A 22,501-nucleotide genomic window follows, 5' to 3' on the forward strand; every position below is an offset into this window, starting at 1 on the left:
GCCCATTTAGGGACAATTCACTTTTTTATGCACATTACTTTTCATCTCTTTATATTTCACCCATTTTCTTTTATTTTCATCTACTAAAAAAATATGAATCACACATTAAGAAATGGTAATTTCTTTATAAAAAAAATAAAATATAAACAGATATAATTGATATTTTATAAGATAAAATTTATTTATAAAAAACTAAATAGTAAAACATTATATAGTTTTTTAAATTTTATTTTAATTTATATATAAAAAATTTATTGTAAATACAAAAATCTTATATATCATAGTTAACACTAAATTTTGAAATTTGTGTTGGTTATTATAATTTATTATTTTTAGTTCTTTTATTCAATCATTGTTAATATTTTGATATATCTAATTATTTAATTGAAATATACGATTTTACGTAGAATTATCGTGTATACTTTTGTTTTAATTTTAGAATGTCATCATATTTTGATGGACAACGTCTAACAATAAAATCGTTGTATATTAACTATCGTAAATAAATTTTTCTACATTAGTGTAAATTGATAAATAGAAATTAGTTTTTGAATAAGAGTTAAGAATAATTATATTATTATAATAAATTTTTAAAATGGAAGTGAAGTTAATTGAAATATTAATGATCTTGAATAAATTAAACAATTAAATTTGAAGAATGAAGATTTAGTATCTATAGTGTGTGAGTCTATGTTTTGTATGAGTATGTTTCTCTTCTTAGCGAGTTGAATATTTTAGTCAATCTATTGAAATTACTTAAAATCCAAAATCATTCTAAGAAGTATTTTTAATTTGTTAGAACTAATTATTAATAGACTGAAAATTTGTGTGCTTTTAGAAGGTTGTTTGTCTGTTACGTTTTAAGAGATTGAACATGCGAATAATATATTATTTTTACTTTAAGTGAAATCAAAATATTAAATTTGAAAAAACAAATTATATAATTGTATTTTTTTTCGAGTATCTAAATTGAAATTTTGAAATCCAATTCAAGTAGACACTTAAAATTTTTCAAGAGAGTTTATCTTCTATGTGAAACTATTTTCTTAGAGTAATTATTGGAGTTTATTTGGATCATACATTCTTGACTAAGGGAGATTTCTTGAATATGAGAATCTTGTTGTTTTTGCATTGATTCAAGTGTGATTGTTACTTGTATTTAATTAAAAAGTTAAGACGTACAAGAAATATTCAAAGCAAGACTTTCCTTTGGGAACGTCTAATACCAAAATGATGAAATGCAAATTCAAGCTTCAACGATCATCTTTCAAAGGTCATATAAGGAGCTAGAAGTTGAAGACCGTGATATAGAAAAGAACAACAAGAGATACAAGAAATACAAGAACAAAAAAGAAAGTAGTTTTGTATATTTGTTGAATATAGAACGTCTAGTAAGTGGGGTTGTGAGCTATCTATTGTAAATTCTTCAATTTGTGAAGTATACCCAATGAGATTTGATTGTTCTCTCTTTTGATAATGTTTTTTCATATCTTGAGAGGTTCTAGTCTTATGAGAGATTAAGACTAATATAAAGGTGTATAATATTTATACTTGGAGAGATGCAAAATACTTGTACTTAAAGAGGTGTAAAATAATATCTATACCTGAAAAGGTGAAAAATACTTGTACTTGAAGAAGTGTAGAATACTTATTTATGGAAAGGTGTTGAAACTCGTTGTAACCAAAGTGTTTTTATTAGCGAAAATTCTTAAGTTGTTTGCTTAAGACATAGAGCCAAATGTTCCTACAATAGGTTCAGGGATTAGTTCGTAAGAGGACTTTGAGGAAAAATCTGAGGAAAACTCATGGAATTCGAAGGACAAGCTATCAACAAGCTATCCTTGTTCAAGGGAGAGAGAAGTATGATCTCTAGAAGCTAAGGATGCATGTCTTCCTAGAATACAACAATGTTGACCTTCTGAACTTCATCAAGAAAGTCATGTCTTCTTTACTTGACTCCTCTAGAGATCTAATATTAGAGGAATCTTGGAATGAGGAGCAAAAAGCCTTGTACCAACTTAATGTCAAAGCTAGACACATCCTGCCATACACCTTGTCTAAAACAGAAATTTGTAAGATCTATGCTATGTTTAACACCAAGGAAATGTGGAGGATGCTAGCACCGTCTCATGAAGGCTCAAATGAGATAAAGAGAAATAAACTTACCACTTACCTTGCTCAAGACTCAATACGAGATGTTTACCATGGAGGAGAATAAGACTATACAATTCATGATAACACAACTTCAGACCAGTTTTGCTAGAAAAAGGGAATACTTATGCAGGTAGGGGGAGTGTGTGGAAAGTTATTAAGAGTAGGAAAATAATGGTAGAAGGTGGGTAATATGGAGTTTTAGTTAGAACAACATACTCAAAATACACATCATAAGTTTTGACAAGGTTGTCACAAATGCTTGGCTTATTGAACACATTGTGAAACCATGCAACTGTAAATGCTCAATTTGAGTTGTTTTTTAGACCTTATTTGACTCATATAAGCTAGATTTACTTAGCTCATATCAACACAAGAGAGTTTTACATCTTCGACCAAACACCTTCAAAAAAGTTCCATGCCTATACTAGAATGAAAGCTATTATTACAGTAGGATGATATCTCTTGGATGTTGGAATAATATATAGAAAATTCCATAAATGTTGAAACTAGGAATATATCATCACATATTTATGAGTTTGATTTGTTGTGTAATAATATATCCATGAAATTAAGAATAGAGCATAGTGTGTTGCTAAAGATTTATAGTAAAAAGAAAAATTGACATTTAAGAGGGGAGAGAGAGAGAGAGAGAGAAAGCAAAGAAAAGGAATTAGAAAATTCAGAATTATCTCGACACATTTTTAGGGACCACTTCTTACATTGATTCACACTCAGTAAAAAATGAATCAATTTAATTAATAATATTAAATTTCTGTATAATTGTAGTATTTTTCTAAATTACTCAAGCAATTAAATGTATAAAAAAAAAATAATTGAAGAAAAATTTTAATTTGTAAAACTAAATTCCTTAATTCCACAATCATTGCAAAGAAAAGAGATTCTATTCAATTCAAAGAAAATTAAAAAAGTTTTATTAAAAAATAAGTAAAAAACATCACAAAACAATATCTTATAATAAAGGATGGAAGGAGTATTAATCATCATCTATTTGTCAAAAATCTATGAATAGAGCAAGATGGTAATTCAGAAATTGGCCAATGATTTCAAACACATTGTGATTTGGTTGAAACACAAAATCATTCACCAAATCATTGATTATTGAACATAGCTTTACACGGTTGCACGATCTCTAAAAGAGTTAATAAGAATATCTTCTTTCAGATTATGGCCTGTCATTCACAAAGAAGAAGAAAATGAGTATGTTAACAAGGTGAAGAGGGTCTATTCTCATCCGAAATTTGTGCTAAAACAAGAAGAGTTCATCATGTTACCGATAAATACTATCTTATTTATGCGTTTCTCTTCCTTTTTCCACTTGCGAGATGAAACAATCTCATACAGTTCCCTCACTGCCTGCAAGATTATCATGAATAAATGGTTTTGAAATAATACAGAATAAATAAATAGAAGAACCTATCAATAAGACAATGCAACTCCTTTGCATTCATCTCAATCAAATAGCATATACAAATCCATGAGGATATTAAATAGATTAACTTATCAAATCTTCAGAAGCAGTTTATGAATGATAAAAAACCCTTTAATCAGGTTAGGATCTGGTGTTTCAAATCCTGATGCTTGCAAGAGGTAAATAGACAATAAATAATAAGGAACTAAAATCAATCTACACTAGAAGTTAGTGTGTAGTATGAATCTGTTAAGGTCTGAATTTCCAATATCCTTTGTAATGGATGGAACACCCATTGACTAAAAGCAAGAACCAAAAGAATTAAAAGGGTTTTTAAAAGATTAATCATGGAGCTGAAAGCTAAAGACTTGAAGAACCCAATGAGCCCAATGCTTTACATTCAAGATGCATCTGTGGACTAGAGTTTATTTGGGTGGATCTTTTGGGCTAAATAATTAGTTAGGACCAAATTTCATATTATTTTTGTTGGAATAAGTTTAGGTGTCTTCTGATATTTTCTTGGCCAGGATTAAGTGTTTGTTTTTAACTTCCTTAGCCATTATGATAGTTAGTGGGAAATAATTCTGGTTGGAAATAAATGCTTAGTGGAGAGAGTAATTGTTAATAAGGTAGGTTATTTTAAGCAACAAATAGGAACCTCTTGAAAGTTTCCAAGGCAGAGAATTTGGCAGATTATTCTTCAAGGAGATCCTTGTTTCCATGTCATAGTGCCAGCACAATATTTAATTGCTGCAGAATATACAATCTAGGGATTGAAGGTAGGTGGCATCATAGACTGGTAGTTGATCACAAAGTTTACTTGCCAGTTTAGCATATGGAGGTGATGATGTTTTATATACTAAATACTATTATCAAACAGTGATAGTGATTGAAATGGTACACTGAATAATAAGATATAAACAAAATTTTAAATATCCAACCACACAGAACAACATGAATAAAGCGACCAAAGTCTTACACATTGTAGCAGCACAAGGAAACAAACATGTGGAAAATTTAAATCGTGTTAAGTGTAATTTACCTGCAAAGTATGCAGTTCATCAGAATTTTGAACACTTAACACTCCTTTGCAACGGTATACATCCATATCATATTTCTTCTCCCAGAGAATCTCCTCAAGCCATATTCGAGTCTATCATGGTTGTAAACAATATATAAATAGAAGACAAGACAGATAATGGTCTATACAAAACACTGTTATGAGTTCAAGAAATTTTGTTGACTGTTATGTATTACAGGAAGTAGGAAACAATGAATAGATAAGATTAAAGAGTGCAGCAATTTTATGCCATGAAGAAATCAAAGATTTTGGCTCTGGTGGAGCCAGTGGAAAAATAGTGGAAAAATAATGGAAACATAATTCAACATATTTTGAACAAATAAATGCACAACTTTCCTATCTTTTTGAGAGAGATTTTAAAAACAAGTGACTATTTTAAAACCGTGTGTGGACGCATCTAGTACAAAAGATAACTTTACAAAGATGAGAGGAGCAAATATTGACCATACACAACTATACATGGATGGTTGAGATTAAAGGTTGAAGTCAGATGATCATCCCAAAATATCACATGCTTTTTATATTTTACACTTAATCATTCATGTTAAGATTTAATGGCCAATAAAGAAGGAAACATTGTTCTAATCAGTTTTCCACTTTTTCCCCTATACTAAATTTGTTTTTGGTTCAGTTTATTTTGAAGAAATAATCACTTAACCTTGCTAGCTTTATGAGTGAACTTTGGTCACAAACAAGCACAAAGCAACCAGTAGCTCTTGAATAAACTACAATGATACACAACTAGAAGCTGTAGAGAAAGGGAAAACTATATACATGGGGGTGTGAGCGGATGTATTTAGTGAAAAAACTACTTTTACAAAGGAGGAGCAAATCTTTGTCATACAAACTATACATGAATGATTGAGATTAATAGTTAAAGTCACATGATCATCCTAAATGTTCTTTATATTTTAAATTTGATCATTCATATGATAAAATCTAATGGTCAATATTTGTGCCTCTTACAGAAATACCTTTCTCATTTGATTCGTCACATTATGTATATACCTTATCAATATCAATCATCTCTGCCCCAGAAATGCATATGGTTCTCACACCACTATCATGAAGCTTTTTGGTAGACAAAGAACGACTCTCTTCTAACAAAGTCTCTAAATGTGTGACACGCTAAAAAAGAAAAATAGCAAAGGTAAGTAGTAGTCACATGGAGTGGGAAGAAAAACTAAGCATAAAGAGCAAAAATATGTATTATTAACTGCGGTATCGTAAGCTTGGCGGTTCAGTATCTTAGACAAGTCAACTTGACACTGGACCGAATGTATTATCTCTGCAAGAGAGTTGATGTTATGTATTTCCTCCTCAAGTTTCTCCAGAGCTCCAGAGCTCTCTGCAGATACCAAATCAACCTTGTTAAGAATTATAATGTCCTGAAACAAGTAGCAAAAATTATCAGCTCTTCAATGCCTGATTCCACTAAATGCTTGAGCTAGATATATTACACCAATACCTGACCTAAATTATTAATATAAAAGGGGTACAAGATCAGTATTATACATAACAATTACTTAAGAGTCCCAAATGAAATATATTTTGTAATGTCTCCTCCTATAATCCTCCCCTCCCATCAATCTTTGAAATTCTGGCAGGTACTATGGGAAAACGAAAAATATGATATCAATAAGCACTAATAATCCAATATCCAGTCAATATAATAAACAATTACCGCAAATGCTATCTGAAAATATGCTTCAGGAAATGAAGATGAGCCACGGTGCTCATCAAGCTGGAAGCGCAAATTTTTAGCATCCACCACCTAGTTGAGAAGAAACTCGATCAAAAAGAGGCCATGATTCACAAGCCATGTTTTTATATATACCAAGGAAAGAATAACATCTATCATTATATAAGTGGAATGGAAGAGCCACAGACACAAAACAATGACAATTTTGCTGGAGGTGACAATAATGAAAAGAACTTTGTTTCATTTGACATGGAATGAAATCAAACAACTATAAGCATGTCTATAAATTAGAGCATGTTCATGCCAGAAAAGGGAGACAAATTATAGTAAGCTCCATCCAAAAAAGAATCTTACGGTGACAATAGAATCAAGCTTCACTTCTGATTCCAACTGTTCATCCAACCATAGAACAGATGCCAAAGGTGCTGGATTTGCCAATCCAGTGGTTTCCAGCAATATATGGTCAAGCCTAAAGAGAAACAATACAGAAAAATACTTAATCGTGCCAAAATATGTAGCAGAGTTGGCCCACTATACCGAACACCATATCAAATCATGATAAAACGAAAATAAGGTAAAATGAACGGCAACATTAAGGGTTTGTTTGAAGAAATTTTTTCCATAAGCACTTCTAGAAGAGAAATATAAGCAAGAAAATGAAATTAGCTTATTTATAAGATAAAATTAACTTATGCAAGTGGTGAAAAACAGATTTAATTTTTCTTCATTCCTTTTCTCTTTTAAAAGTGTTTAAGGAACAGTTACTCCAAAACAGACCCGAAGTGACATAACTGCGGCTTCAATTTTCCATGCCTCAAATTCACCACAAATATAGAAGTATTTTCTTGCTTTACCTGTCCTTTCTCTGAACAAGCTGCTCAAGTGCTTGAACCAAACTATGCTTCACTGTGCAACATATACACCCATTGGCAAGCTCAACCCATTCTTCAACAAGTGCACCCTTATCCCCTTCATTGATCATGGCTCTTTCCACGCCAATTTCCTCACCGAACTCATTCAAAATGACAGCAATCCTCTTCCCATGTTGCGAATTCAGAATATGATTCACTAGCTGAAACCCAACGATTCAGTCACAAGATCACAATTCCACACCACAAAACACAAAAACATCGTCACCATTCCAAATGAACCAGTGCCAACATGCAACAACAAGCGCAACGCAACCAAAGTGAAAAAGCACATAACTTTAAACTTCCCTATTGCCCAAGATCACAATTCCACTCCACTAAACACAAAAACATCGTCATCATTCCAATTGAACTAGTGCCAACAAGCAACAACAAGAGCAACGCAACCAAAGTGAAAAAGCACATAACTTTAAACTGCCCTATTGCCCAAAAATTGGAAAAATGGAAAATTTAGAGTGAATCAAGAGCAGAGAAAACGATGGGGTGCTTGGAATGATGGCATAGAAAAGGGTTTAAAAAAACTTACAGTGGACTTGCCCGCACCCAGATAGCCAGTGATGAGAGTGACTCCAACAGAAGATTTTTGGGAAACGAATTCATCATTTCCTTGAATCTGAACAGCAAGAGGTGGCTCTTCGTCTTCTTCGTGCTCCATCTTCTTCAACTGGTTTGTTCTATGTTGCGTTAGTGGCTTTTCTTCTCTTTTCTCTTTCTCCCAATTCTTCGTGTTCACAAACACGAAATTCCGAATTTATAATCCTTTTCAATAATCATATTTTAAAACAATTAATTGAAATGGTTTAATATGTTTTGTATCCTCAAAAGTATTAGTCTCTTTATTAATTTTATATTTATTAAAACTTTAATAATAACTATACCAAACATTTATTCGGCTAATAATGAACCATTTTCAATTTTTTATTTGTGTTAAAAAGGGGTAGAACAGTCATCCCCAATGCTATCTTTTTTATTTTTTAATTTTATCTTAAATTCTTCTTCTAGTTTACTCTTGGTAATATTTTTATATTTTTAAATTAATCTTAAATTCTCCTTCTAGACTTTGTAATATTTTATATTTTTAAATTCTTCTTCTAGTTTTATCTTTGCAATATTTTACATTTTTGGGTATTCAATATTTTATATTTTATATAATCAATAAACTCTTAAAACATAAAGAATTCATATATTTTAAAATACGTCAATTAGTAATTTGGAAATAAAAAAATTATATTAAAGTCATAAAGATCTATCTATTATCGTATAACAATATAACATTGATTCGTTTCTAAAAGATATTTGTTGTAATCGCTTTTAAGAAACGTATTTATAAATTTCTTGACAATGAAAAGGGAAAATCATGGTTACTAATGAACACGGATATTAGATACCCTTTACACATTTTTTCTAAAAAAAGAAGTCATTTTGTTACTTAATTGATATTCGCTCCAAAATATTTATGAATTATTTTATACTCTTGAGTAGTCTTGGATAAGGTGTGAGAAGAAGGAATAAGTGAGTGGAAGATGATGTCAAGTGAATAGAATATTAACGGGACAACATTGTGATAAGAGATAAAAAAAAAATGCATGTAAACTTACATAAACACGAGTTTTTGCATTAAAATGATGCAATTTACTTTTGTATCTAAGAGAATAAGAAAAAAAATTATTATAAGTTACGACTTTGTTTCAAATAAAATATTATTGGTATAAAATAAGGTTGGTCTCACTTAAATTAAGAAGTCATATCATACAATAAATGAATTTGTTAAAATATTTTACTAAAGTCACAAGGTTTTAGTTGAAGTGAATTTAACCGATTAAAACCTGAATCAACTAATTTAAAAATATAACAGGTTTTAAAAAAACATTTTCTTGAAAATGTCTTGAATCATCATGAATAGTAAATAAGACCCAACAAAAAACACAGGCACAACCTTACCGTCTTCATGGTAGAGCTTTCGGCATGATGAGTTACTTGCATTGTTGTTGTCTAGTTTATCATGAGACATTGGGACACTTTAGTGGTATCTTTGAGCAACTTTCCACCTAATGAGAAATTGACTTTTGACATGATTAAAGATAGTATTTTAAATGAAAAAAACTAGGAGGAAGGGCAATAATAAGGTTATCTCCTCAACTCAAAATAAATTTAGTTATGGAGTTGAGGAAAAGAAATATGTACGAAAATTCTCAGAGATTTAATGATCGTAATAAGTCAAGAAGAAAGTCAAGGACAAGAAAATATATCACATGTTTCCATTGCAATAAACCAAGACTTGCAATCCTCGATAAAGAAAGATAGAAGAAATAATATAGAAGAGAGGATAATATAAAGTTACAATTGTAGTTATATCTAATGGTGAAATTGTCATTGATTATGAAATCAAAGTGTAATCAATTTTATTGGCATTGGATAATTTGCTTAGAGACTAATATACCGATTGCAAGTTGCATTTGAAAAAGTTAGACACATCCCTAATATACACCTCAGCTTGATCTTTATACAGTTACTTGGCAAAAGATAGTTATCATAATTCTTTTGGTGATGGAAAATTGAAGTATGCTAAAGAGACATTGGTGGTAAGGAGAGAAGAGAAATAATATTTATCTGACATCAACAAAGTTGTCTACAACTCAAGTGAATATAATTGATGATTGCTCTTAATTTTTTCATTTTTATTAATGACCAATCCAGAAAGGTTTGGAGTTTGTTTTGAAATCCAAAGACCATGTAATGATGTGTTCAAACATTTACATGCAAGTATTAAAAGAGAGACAAAAATGTTATTAAAATGTTTTAGAGGAGATAATTGATACATATACCACTTATAAAGTATAAATGAGTGTAAATCTCACATAAAAAAAATAATTTGGTAAGATTGAATTAAATTTAAAATTTATTTTCATTATTACTAAAATTTATTAATATCTATTTTAATAAGATTTGTCGAATGTTTCCATTTTAGGCTTTATGTGTGAAGATTGAAAAATCACTCTCAATCTCAAATTCATTGAAACAAATACAAAAATCACGCTCCTCCTTTCTTTTTATCAAGAATGAAAAATGAATAAATGGTAACCACTTCAGGAGTGATCCAACCCTTATACAGAAAAACACTTTACCATACTTCTACCTAAAAACATCTACTAGATTGATAAAGGAACAACCAAAACAAACACAAGGAAGCAATAGAAATCTCAAACCCTAAACCCTAAATAGAGGATAAGTGAGAAGTATCTTAGATCAAATACATTAAGCAAGATGATATATTTTTAGTATATTAAAATAGAAATCATAAAGGTACTCATATATTTATCTCCACCAACCAGAGGGGCCTGCAAGCAAGAAACCCTAGAGAAACCACCGATTCGTAGGTTTATGTCTTGAAAAATGTCTTGCAACTGCTTTGTGATCTACGCAGTAGAAATTAAAATGTGTTAGTTTTGTTGTTATATCAGTGGAAGCTTGCAACAATTTAAGTTTGCAGGAATTTGAGTCAGCCACTGAAAGATATATATGATACAAGGTCGTTATGCCCTAGAATCACAGAACTTGAAAAGAGAATAAATTGATTAGCCCTAGTTTTTGTCTCTTAATTGTTCCATTGAGCAAAATCCATGGCGTTGAGAAGAAGCAATCTTGTAGCAATAGCAGTGATTCTGAGTGTAATTTCTCAGATTGAAAAATGCTTCTCAGAGATCAATAGGCAAAGCTTTCCAAAACCTTTTGTTTTTGGCACTGCTGCTTCAGCTTTTCAGGTTTTTCTTTTCACTCTTCAACACTCAAATATGTATTATCTATTTGCATCACCATTATTCATCAATATTTTCCTAAATTCTATTTTAAAAATTCTAACCACTTTCACTTTCGAATTATTGTTTAAAACAAGAATTAAAACGTATACAAATTTATAAAAACAAAATTTGAATTAAATGTTGATATGTGAACTCTATATCTTATAAGTTACCAACCTTATCATTTTTATTCCATCTTCATTATTCTCTCATTACAAGAAAATCACCAAAATAGAAACCAATTTTAGAAACAAAAAATAATTAATTTGTTATAGTGACTAAATTAGAGACTATTTTAAAAACTAAAAAAAAAAAAAATTCTAAATTAGTTTCTATTATTGTTAGATGGTTTCTAGATTATTATCTAATTAGCTACCAAGGTTTTAACTACCAATTATTTAGATTCTAAATCTTTTTTTTAGTTTTTAAAATGGTCTCTAATTTAGTCACTATAGCAAACTAATTATTTTTTGTTTATAAAATTAGTTTTTATTTCATGATTTTCTTGTAGTGTCTAACCCTTTTTCATATATTTTTCTTTTGTTTTCTAAATCAAAAATATTCATTTGCTTCAATATTAATTCACCTTAAAAGAAAAAGACATAATCAAAATACTATAGGTAAGTGATGATTTCCTTTTTACCTTTTAAGTTCTATAAATTTGTGCCGTACAATATATAATTACTGTTTAAGAAAGTTTTTTTTTTTTTTTAAGATTTGGGGGAATAGCTTTTTGAAACACATTTTTATTTTCTTAATATTTTGATTTTTTTTTTAAACATGAAAATCAAAAGGGATTCTCAAAATAATTGTAATTCATAAGAGCGTGTGTGAGTGGAATAGCAGCATAAATGAGAGAGAAAAATGATGATAAATATGGCAATTTAAAGAAGAGAAACAAAAAGAGTATGTTTATGAAAAGTGTGACTGTAAATAGCAGAGCCTTATTTGAAAAATAGGGAACCAAATGACCCAAGAGATAAAAAAACATTTGTTAATCAACACCAGGCATATTCTTCCTGCAGCACCATAATTTCTTCTCACACCCCATTATTTAAAAAAATACCGAATTATAAAATTTAGAATACGAAATTTGCAAATAAAAATACAATATAAGAAAGAATCTCATGTTCGGATAGGCTCAAAAATGGCTCTGATACCATATTAAGAAGTGAATTTTAAGCCTAATTTAACTCCATAAAACCGGCTCATAGGATTGAGGTTTGCACTCACTTATATACAATGAAAGACTCTAATATTTAGTCGATGTGGGATCTTCAAGAATATAAAAGCTGAAAAAAGAAAACTACCCCTTTACTCTACATAGGAGAACATACTGCTAAAGACCCTCTTTTCCTTCTTAAACAAGGAGTTAGAGATATGAACCAAAATAAGAAAAACAAAATTATCTTACAATTTTCATAACTCGCTATATATAATAATCAAAAGTAAATGCAAAACTTTACAGTATTGGACAAAAATTATAATATCAAACTACTTTAAATTGAAAGTAATTTTTGTTGTGTTCTTGGAACTGAGTTATGGTGCCCGATCCAAATCAACTAGCTGCCAATTTTATTTAGTTTTACCATTTTTTAACCACTTCATTCGATTTTACACAAGTTCATTTCAGTTTTAGGTAAAACAACTCTGTTAATAACTAACATTAATGAATCTTGCAGTTACCTCAGTTTTTTTTTTATAATCGTAATATTGGTATGAATTATTAACTAACACTATGTGAATAATAAACCTATACAAAGTAAAGTTTATTTGTCAAATAAAAATTAAATCCATGCTTTTAACCTAAAGATTTTCTACGATTTTAACTTTTCATCGATCGAATTATATGCATAATAATACATTACAAAAAATTATTAAATATTTTGTTTATAAAAGTAATTATTATATTAATTAAATTAAATATTATTTTAAAGATTAAAAAATTATTAATATTTAAAATAGTTTTTATTATTAATAAAAATTTATAAAATAAATTTTAAATTTATATTTAATTAGTTATCAATTAATTAAAATTATAAATTTTTGTAATTAAAACTTTGATAACTAATTAATACTAATTTAAAAATTAGTTTATATATTTTTATTAGTAATAAAAATTACTTTATATATTAATAATTTTTATCTTTAATTTAATACGGTCAATATAATAACTAACTAATTATTTATAATTTTTAAAATTAATTTTTATTTAATATTTTTTTTAATAATATTAGGTAAAATACTTATAATTGTGAGTTTCAAAGTTTTACAATAAAAAATGTAAAAAATATTATAATTATTTGCATATAGTTTTTATTTTTACATATAAGTTGAATTATAATAATATTGTTGATTTTGTTATAGTACGAAGGGGCCGTAAAAGAAGATGGAAGAGGGCCATCTGTTTGGGATACTTTTTCTCATTCATCTGGTAAGTTATTAAAATGACTCTAAAAAATAAAATAATTAATTGGAAAAAATTCTTATTGTTCTTAAACTAATCATTTTGAATACTAATTTATTAAAAAGTGATTTTGTATGTTTTGAATAATATCAGTATATATTATTTTATTTGAAAAATATAACAATCTTGAAAATTCAACTACTTTAAACCCTAAAAAAAAAATGTTGTTACAGCAATTTGTCTTGCATTTGTGACAGGAAAAATAGTGGATAATAGTAATGGTGATGTTGCAGTGGATCAATACCATCGTTATGAAGTAAGATGAGTAAAATTTTATCATCTTTCCTTTAAGTCTCATTTCTATGATTTCTAAAATTGATAATTTTTTTTGCAAGTAGGAAGATGTACAACTTATGAAAGACATTGGAATGGATGCTTATAGGTTTTCAATTTCTTGGTCTCGAATTTTTCCATGTAAGCATTTTACCATTCAAACATTTGGTATTTTATTTATTTATTTTTTATATAAAAAGCTTTCATGTTAGGCATCAATATGCTACTTGACATCTCAGTTAGACTGACACCTCAAGTAACAACCATTATTTGTCATCACATGAATCCATATGTTAACAAAAACGATACATAGGTAGACATTGCTATTTTACTTGTTCGAATGAAATGTTACATATTACAAGGTAACGGGGAAACCATAAATTAATATTTAACAATAAAATAAAGGATTAAATATATTTTTCGTCCTGTATTATAACACAAAATTGGTTTTTCTTTGGTTTAAACATTAACCATTTAGATATTATAATATGTAAATGATTGAAATGAGTCTTTCTGCATATACAATTGGTTTAATTTGAGATTTCACTTCATCAACCTATTGGAAGTAGGTACAGTGGACATCATTCTACAGTCAAAACAACAACGAATTTAAAAAAAAATAATTATCAATCTTTAATAAAAACTAACCATCATTTCATATACAGAAGAATCATTTCCAGTCATTTACATACTACAAGAACCAGGATGATCTCCAGTTTGAATAAAAAACAAAAACAAATTTCATATTATAGTAAAAAGACGAAAAACATATTTAATTAAAAAAAATATCAGAATGAAAAACCAATTTTCCTTCTTACTTTTAATTCCTTATCATTCCTCAAATCTTTAGTTGAATTATTATACAATTATTTGTTTAAGCTGCTTTAATATTTGGTATTAACCTTGAAAATTACGACTATTCTAGAAATTGAATTTGAACAAGTATAAGATGCAAAACTTAATGTAACAGATGGATCTGGAGAGATTAACCAAGCAGGAATAGATCACTACAATAAACTCATCAATGCTTTACTAGCCAAAGGTAAAATTTATTATTATCATAAATAATGTTTTGAAAAAATATAAAAATTTATTCGAACACATGCATGCTTTATCTAGGGTTTAGGGTTAGAAAAAAAAAATACACTTTGAAAACTTTTCAATGTACAATGGTATCCCACTTTTTCTTTTTTAATTTTACATAGAACATTTTATTTGTTTTATACATTGTCATTTATTCTTACATTGCACATGTAGTTGCTTTTAGTAAGGAAGATCATTAAACAAACAATATATATTAAGAAAATTTTAAAAATATCATTCTAATTTACCAAAACAAAATTCGAAATATTAATACATTGTATAATTTAAGGGTTAAATATGTTTTTCGACTATAATAAGAAATTGGTTTTTGTCTTGATCCAAATTTTAGACTTTCTAAGTGTTTGTAGTATGAAAATAGTTGAAATAAGTCCTTCTGTATGTGAAATTGATTTAATTTGAGATTACATTCTACTTCATCAGTTCATTGAAAGCTTTTTTTTTATCGACAATAAAAAATGAATAAATATGAGTCACTTTAGAGGTGGTTCAACCCTTGTACATAATGATAACCTTAATCACTCCTAGTAGACATACTCCCATATATGCCTATACAAAACACTCCTAACTTAACCTAGAGAAAGTCGCCTGAGACAAACAACCATACTAAGTAAATATCTCATAAGATCATCCCCATACAAGCAATCAGGTCTATGCACCAGTCAGGAAAAAGAAACGTAGTTATTGTAGACACCGGTATGCAATCAAAATAATAACGAATTTTGAAAAAAAACTAACAATCATTTCACATATACAAAAATACCTATATTCCAATCATTTCCATACTATAGATACCTAGATGACCTAAAGTTTAAACTAGAGACAAAAACCAATTTCGTGTTATAATACATAGATAAAAAACATATTTAACCCAATCTTTAACAAACAAATTATTGATGTGAATAAAAGATCCAAATACCTTTATCACTCTCTTAAACGTAAAGGAATATAAATGAAGAAAAATTGAAAGCAAGTTAATACAAGTATCATGAATTTATTTGTATACATATACCTTTTATAAGAGTCTAATTATCATGATCATTGGTATATATATTTGTAGGAATTGAACCATATGTGACTCTCTATCATTGGGATCTACCCCAAGCCTTAGAAGACAAGTATAAGGGATGGCTTAGCCCTTTTATCATGTATGAAATTTAATTCATATTATAACTTCACAATATTACTATTATATAGTGATAATAGAAGTAATTTATATGAATGTTTTGCATTTATTGAACAGAAAAGAGTTTGCAAGATATGCTGAATTATGCTTTGAAAAATTTGGAGATAGAGTGAAACACTGGATCACTTTCAATGAGCCTCATACATTTGCAATGATGGGATATGATGTTGGACTTGAAGCTCCTGGACGATGTTCTATTCTTCTTCATCAACTATGCAGACATGGAAACTCTTCTACTGAACCTTATATCGTGGCTCATAATGTTCTTAATTCTCATGCAGTAGTAGTAGACATTTACAGGAAAAAGTACAAGGTAATAAATATATTTTCATGTACATATGCATGCCATCTTATTTTCAATTTAGGGTTGTGCAAGATTTTCATGTCTCTTATTTATTTATATATATATATATATAATATAATATGAAACTAGATAATAGTAGGTGGTTCATAACGATCTAATAGTAGGTGACATGATAGACAACAAAATGTAATTAGAAAAAATTCTGATATCATATTAAGAAGTGAATTTAAACTTAATTCATCTTTATAAAATCGACTTGTAAAGTAATATTTGCATCCACTTATATTACTAAAAAAATATTAAATAAAAATAAATTTTAAAGATAAAAAATAATTAGTTACTATATACTAAATTAAATAATATTTTATAGAGTAAAAATTTATTGGTCTCAAAAGTAGTTTTTATTATTAATAAAATTTATATAATCTAATAAGCTATCGAGGTTTTAACCTAGATACTAATTTAGAAATTAATTTATAAATTTTATTAATTATAGAAACTACTTACTACACTTATAGATTTTTAGTTTATAAAATAGTATCTAATTTAGTCAATATAGTAACTAATTATTTTTTGTCTTTAAAATTAGTTTTTATTTAATGATTTTCTTGTAGTGTATTAATTGATCTCATCTCTATTCAATATGAGATATTCAACACACTTTACTCATGTCGAGACATAAACATCTCATACGTAGAACTAGATATTTGTGAGTAGTCTGATAATGACTCGATAGCAAGTGATATGTTAAAAAAAATTTCTTAAGATAAATTGATATTAAGGTTTATCTCTCCAACATATTCTCCTAATCTTTAACTACATTCATTAAAATCTATTAACAAAATAATATTATTCTTCTATAGAAAATACAAGGTGGGTCTATTGGGATATCTCTGGATGTAATTTGGGTGGAGCCAGCAACAAGCTCAAAAGAAGATATTGAAGCAGCTCAAAGAGCCTTAGATTTTCAACTGGGCTGGTAAATTATTATGTAAAATCTTGCATATCAACCACACAATTAAATATCTATCTTTAAATCTTGATTTTGTTAGAGATTAAAATATGTTTGGAGAAATTTCTCGAGAAGCATTTCTAGAAATGAAAAATAAAACAAATAACCTTTTACCTACATGTTAAAACACTACAAAGAAAATTGGAATTACCTTAACCAAAATCCGTACGTAAGACCCAAAATCCGTATGTAAAACAGGTTTACATACGGACAAAAATTCGTATGTAATGTAATTTTTTTTAAATTTTTTTTTTTATTATTAATTATTATTTATACCTATTTATATTTTTTATTAAGATTAAAGAATTTGCTTGGTGTAGTGATTAAATTTTCTTTGGTTATTGAAGAAACCTGACTTTGAATCCCATTCACTGTAAATTCTATTTTATGGTGCCAAAATTTACATATGGATTATATCCGTATGTAATACCTGTTTACGTACAGATTTTGATTCGTATGTAATTCGTATTTTTCTTGTAGTCACTTATATACAATGAATTATCCTACGTGGGATCTCCAACATGGAATTTTTTTTTTAAAATTAGTTTATTTATAAATTAATTTTAACTTAACAATTTATTTTGTTTTGTTTTGCTATTTTTATTTTATCTAACTATTAATGGAAAAACTTGTACAAAATCTATGAAATAAGGACATGTTGACACACAATAAATTGACACTCACTAATTTGCCTTTTATTTTTTTATAATTATATATTTTTTAATTATCACATTATCTTTGGAAACAAGTGTTGAATGGAGGTTTTAATTTAATAATTTGAGTGGTTGAATTTGTTCACAGGTTTTTAGAGCCATTGGTTTTTGGAGATTATCCAGTGATAATGAGAAGCAGAGTAGGTAATAGGTTACCAAAATTTTCAAAATCTCAAGCAAATCTTCTTAAAGGTTCATTAGATTTTGTGGGAATCAATCATTACACCACACTTTATGTTTACAATGTTGCTGTTTCACTTCATGATTACATTGAGGACTCTGGTGTTCTTACTCTTCGTAAGTTAAAACTATATATTAATTCATTTTTCTTCTTTTTTATTTATTTATTTCATGAGTTATTTGGATGTATTTGATTATTGTGGACCTAATTGACTTTTCTTATGCTTTTTTTATTCATTTCAGCATTTAATGGCACCAATGTTATTGGAGAAAGGGTAAGGTCTATAAATGGGAGTATTGTTTTCTCTCCAACTAATGTTTGAATCATAATGATGATGAAGGAAAGAAATATAATAATAATAATAATAATAATAATAATAATAATAATAATAATAATAATAAAAATAATAAAACTATGTCAAAGATTCATGCTTAGGTCATTATTTATGTTATGATTTGATGTGAATGAGTTACAAATGTAATGTTCGTGTTGAAATTAATTTATTTTATTAAAAAGTATAAATAAAAGTACAAGTAGAAATACTAAAAAAAAATTATTATTTAATCATTTTTTTTCACAAATACTAACAAAGAAATTTGGTTGAAAGATGATTATTAAATATCACAATTCAATACCAATTGCTAAATGAATAAATTTTAGCATAAAGAAGTTTAAGAGGTTGAAGAAGAAAATGATATAATTGACTTTTATGTTAGTTGACTTCAAAAACACTAGAGCTACTTCTAATCTTTGATATATATTAAGATTTTTCACTTCATAAATAGTTTGACTATCAAATAAATGTTTTTACTTTTTCATTCCTTCATTATTCTCATTAACCTTCACATAATCCATGATTATGATGAATGGAGAAACAAAAATTTAACCTAAATAATAAGATAAATTACACTTATCTATTTTGAAAATCATACCAAAATGATATTTATATTTCCTTTAGTTTTAAAATAAACACAATACTTTTTTGTGTATTTAATAAAATAACTTGATGACTCTCTAATTATTTTAAGTAAGTATATACTACATTCATGATTTTAAAAAATGACACCCATTTTTCTTTATAAGAATAATGGATGGTGTGATTTGAGTTTAAATGAAGAAGACTTCTCTATTAATATTGACAACCCTTTTTAACCAAGCTCACAACTCACTTTATTTATTTTATAAACTCTTATAGTTTAATTCAATTTCAAGTCCAAAGCCTACTACTACATTATAAACACCACTCATAAATTATGTTCATAAATTAATATCATAAATGTCAAGCCTACAAGATATACAACTATATTAGAAGATCTAATGTGAATTTTTTATAAATAGAAATAATATTTTAATATAAATCCTACAATGGATTACTTTTGAAGAAAATTATTTATACAAGAAAAACTCTATTCAATTTTAAGAAGTCTATATTTACAGAACTCACATTAAAATATTGGTTTTATGGGTAAGAAACTTATATATAAAAAACTTTCATTAAAAATGTTCTTAGAATAGTACAAAAATATTTATTTATGCAATTTATATCTTTATTATCTTCTATTTTATGCGCATTCAATTAAGCTTCATAAGTTTTTGTTTGAATTCATCTAAATAAATTGTTTTTTTTTACAATCAGAGTTATAGTATTTGAGTATCTAAACTTGAATGTTATCAATAATGGTAATGATATTCAAATTATGGGTTGCAGGCAAATTCTTTATGGTTGTATATAGTACCACAAGGGATGAGAAGTACACTGAATTACATCAAACAAAAATATGGAAATCCTCTGGTCATTGTCACAGAAAATGGTAATCTTAAAACTATAAGCAAAGTTTGAAGTACAATGAATTACATTAAACAAAAAATACGATTTCTATATATAATATGAAATTGTACTTTTTATGTAGGCATTTTAGATAGAATGTGTGTTTGTCACTGGAAGATGAAAATCAATTTTAGTGATTAAAAATAATTAGTTGTTATATTAACTAAATTAGATGTTATTTTATAGACTAAAAAAATTATTAATATCTAAATCAATTCCTATTATTGATAAATAGTTTCTAAATTGATATCTAATTGACTACCAAGATTCTAACTATAGAATCTAAATAATTGGTAGTTTAAGTAGCTAGTTAGATTTGGTTAATTATTTTTGGGGAGCAATTTGGGTTGGAGTGGTGAGTGAAATTTGGAAACACGGGGACAACGCTATTTTTTAAAAAGGAAAGATTGATGTGTCTGAAGTGTTTGCAATGGTTCAAGTCAGTGTTTGGTCTTGGATTCATTCAAAAACTCGAGGTAGGTCGTTCTCTTATTCTAATTGGTGTTTGGACCCCTTGACCTGCATGAGATTGGTTTGTTGATGCTCTTGTTGTCATTTTGTTTTTCTTTGTATCTTTGATTTTGTCTATTTGGTAGGTGTTCCTCGGGAGGTAGGATGAGGTTAAAGTGTAATTTGTATAAAGGTTGAATCACCCGTGAAGTAATTCTTATTTATTAATTCTTTATTTCTTTATTATTGATAAAAAAAGCTAGTTAGATATTAATTTAGAAACTATTTATTAACAATATAAACTAATTTAAATATCAATAATTTTTTGTAATTTATAAATAAGTATCTAATCTAATTAATATAACAACTAATTATTTTTTATCTCTAAAATTAACGACATTTATAATTTTTTTTAGTCATTACTACTCTACTATGATATTTTGTAAGAGCACAAGATGAATGGTTAACTTTCCTAAATACACTCTTCCAATAACCACTAAATGAAAAGGAATTTTTCAGAAAAAAAAAAACAACTTACATAGTTGATATTACTCATCAATGAATTGTGATGAATCAAAAGAGTCATGAGTGGCTTGTTGAAACCAAGAATTGCTAAAGAAGAGTGAATTAAAGTGATATAAAGTATGATACTTTTACTAAAAATACAAGACTTGTTGCTAGACACAACCTATTTTTGGCTAAGTTAAACTAGGTTGCACCAATTTGAATGCATTCACTTAGGAACCTATTAGGTTTGTTCACTTATTTGGTTACATTTTTATATAGTTTCCATATTCCATAATTTAGAAGAAAAAAAAATCATCATTTATCATAATTTTCTAATTCACACTCTCTCACTTTTCATAGGGATGGATGATCCAAATGAGCCATCTATCTCCATCAAAGATGCTTTGAAGGATGAGAAAAGGATTAAATACCACAATGACTATTTAATTAACCTATTAGCTTCCATTGAGTATGTAATGTATTTTATGATTACAATTATAAGTTAAGATCCATAATTTATGAAGCTAATAAAATTTGAATGTTATTTTTGTTGACAGAGAAGATGGATGCAATGTGAAAGGCTACTTTGCATGGTCACTACTGGATAATTGGGAGTGGCAATCTGGATTCACTTCTAGATTTGGTCTATATTTCATTGATTACAAAGACAATCTCAAGAGATACCCAAAACAATCTGTTCAATGGTTCAAGAACTTCTTGAAATCAACTTAAAAAAATTATTGCATGATTTACAATGTAATGGGAAATTGGAAATGAGACATGATATTTCACTCCTGCAACAACAACTTGTATAACTTCTTTGTAATAATGGTGTAACTGGGCTGAGGAGAATTATAGCAAAATCTTTCAATTGGATTACACAGTATTTAAAAATATTTTTTTTAGTTATGATGTGTGTTTCAATAACTTAATATAGTTTCATATTGTTGACGAGTGAAAATTGAAAATAATTTATATATTTTTTTCTTTTTCAACTTACCAAAACGTCTTTTAAGAAAAAAAAAATTTAACAGAAGTTTGACATCTAAAACAGACAATAAATAAAAATCTTTCAATTTTAATTTCAATGCATCATTAATCTAATAATTTTTATTTAATAATTTTTAAATACATTAAAATAATTTCATCTCTCTTACATGCACTTCATTAATTCATTTGAAAATATATGATAACATTACAAGAAAATCATTAAATAAAAACTAATTTTAGATACTAAAAATAATTACTTACTATATTGACTAAATTAGAGACCATATTAGAGAAAAAAATGCTTGATTTCTAAATTAGTTTATATTATTTTTAAATAGTTTTTAAATTGGTATCTAATTAGTTACCAACATTTTTGCTATCAAATTTAGAATTTAAA

General features: G+C 27.6%; 2 protein-coding genes across 3 annotated transcripts; one reads left to right on the top strand and one right to left on the bottom strand.

Annotated features, from left to right (window-relative positions):
* Nucleotides 1-3,063: 3,063 nt before the first annotated feature.
* LOC137806386 (Cobalamin biosynthesis CobW-like protein) lies at nucleotides 3,064-8,074 on the bottom strand. 2 transcript variants are annotated; one of them, XR_016519408.1, is made up of 9 exons: nucleotides 7,822-8,069; nucleotides 7,221-7,438; nucleotides 6,721-6,835; nucleotides 6,349-6,438; nucleotides 5,882-6,012; nucleotides 5,673-5,792; nucleotides 4,626-4,736; nucleotides 3,447-3,528; nucleotides 3,064-3,344 (listed from the first exon to the last, which is right to left on the bottom strand). XR_016519408.1 is itself a non-coding variant. In XM_068606465.2 (9 exons), the coding sequence occupies exons 1-9, from the start codon at nucleotides 7,948-7,950 to the stop codon at nucleotides 3,286-3,288; spliced, it is 1,095 nt and encodes a 364-aa protein (XP_068462566.2). In that variant the 5' UTR covers nucleotides 7,951-8,074; the 3' UTR covers nucleotides 3,064-3,285. The 2 variants fall into 2 exon arrangements, 1 of the variants encoding a protein (XP_068462566.2); XM_068606465.2 differs by having other exon boundaries at nucleotides 5,882-6,052; nucleotides 7,822-8,074.
* A 2,841-nt stretch (nucleotides 8,075-10,915) lies between these two features.
* On the top strand, nucleotides 10,916-21,846 carry BGLU40 (beta glucosidase 40). The gene is made up of 13 exons (XM_068605698.1): nucleotides 10,916-11,056; nucleotides 13,460-13,526; nucleotides 13,757-13,815; nucleotides 13,898-13,973; nucleotides 14,803-14,874; nucleotides 15,994-16,081; nucleotides 16,177-16,432; nucleotides 17,287-17,402; nucleotides 18,237-18,445; nucleotides 18,572-18,603; nucleotides 20,038-20,140; nucleotides 21,475-21,583; nucleotides 21,672-21,846. The coding sequence occupies exons 1-13, from the start codon at nucleotides 10,916-10,918 to the stop codon at nucleotides 21,844-21,846; spliced, it is 1,503 nt and encodes a 500-aa protein (XP_068461799.1).
* The last annotated feature ends 655 nt before the right edge of the window (nucleotides 21,847-22,501 follow it).

This window comes from Phaseolus vulgaris, chromosome 3 (genome assembly GCF_051622355.1).
Source record: "Phaseolus vulgaris cultivar YP4 chromosome 3, ASM5162235v1, whole genome shotgun sequence".
Lineage (NCBI taxonomy): Eukaryota > Viridiplantae > Streptophyta > Magnoliopsida > Fabales > Fabaceae > Phaseolus > Phaseolus vulgaris.

Coding starts and splice junctions, on each gene's coding strand:
- LOC137806386 (XM_068606465.2), bottom strand. CDS start 7,950: ATGGAGCACGAAGAAGACGAAGAGCCACCTCTTGCTGTTCAGATTCAA. Junction 3,529..4,625: donor ATGAACTGCATACTTTGCAG/GTAAATTACACT, acceptor ATAATCTTGCAG/GCAGTGAGGGAACTGTATGA. Junction 3,345..3,446: donor AAATAAGATAGTATTTATCG/GTAACATGATGA, acceptor TGTGAATGACAG/GCCATAATCTGAAAGAAGAT.
- BGLU40 (XM_068605698.1), top strand. CDS start 10,916: ATGGCGTTGAGAAGAAGCAATCTTGTAGCAATAGCAGTGATTCTGAGT. Junction 11,057..13,459: donor CTGCTGCTTCAGCTTTTCAG/GTTTTTCTTTTC, acceptor ATTTTGTTATAG/TACGAAGGGGCCGTAAAAGA. Junction 13,974..14,802: donor TTGGTCTCGAATTTTTCCAT/GTAAGCATTTTA, acceptor TTAATGTAACAG/ATGGATCTGGAGAGATTAAC.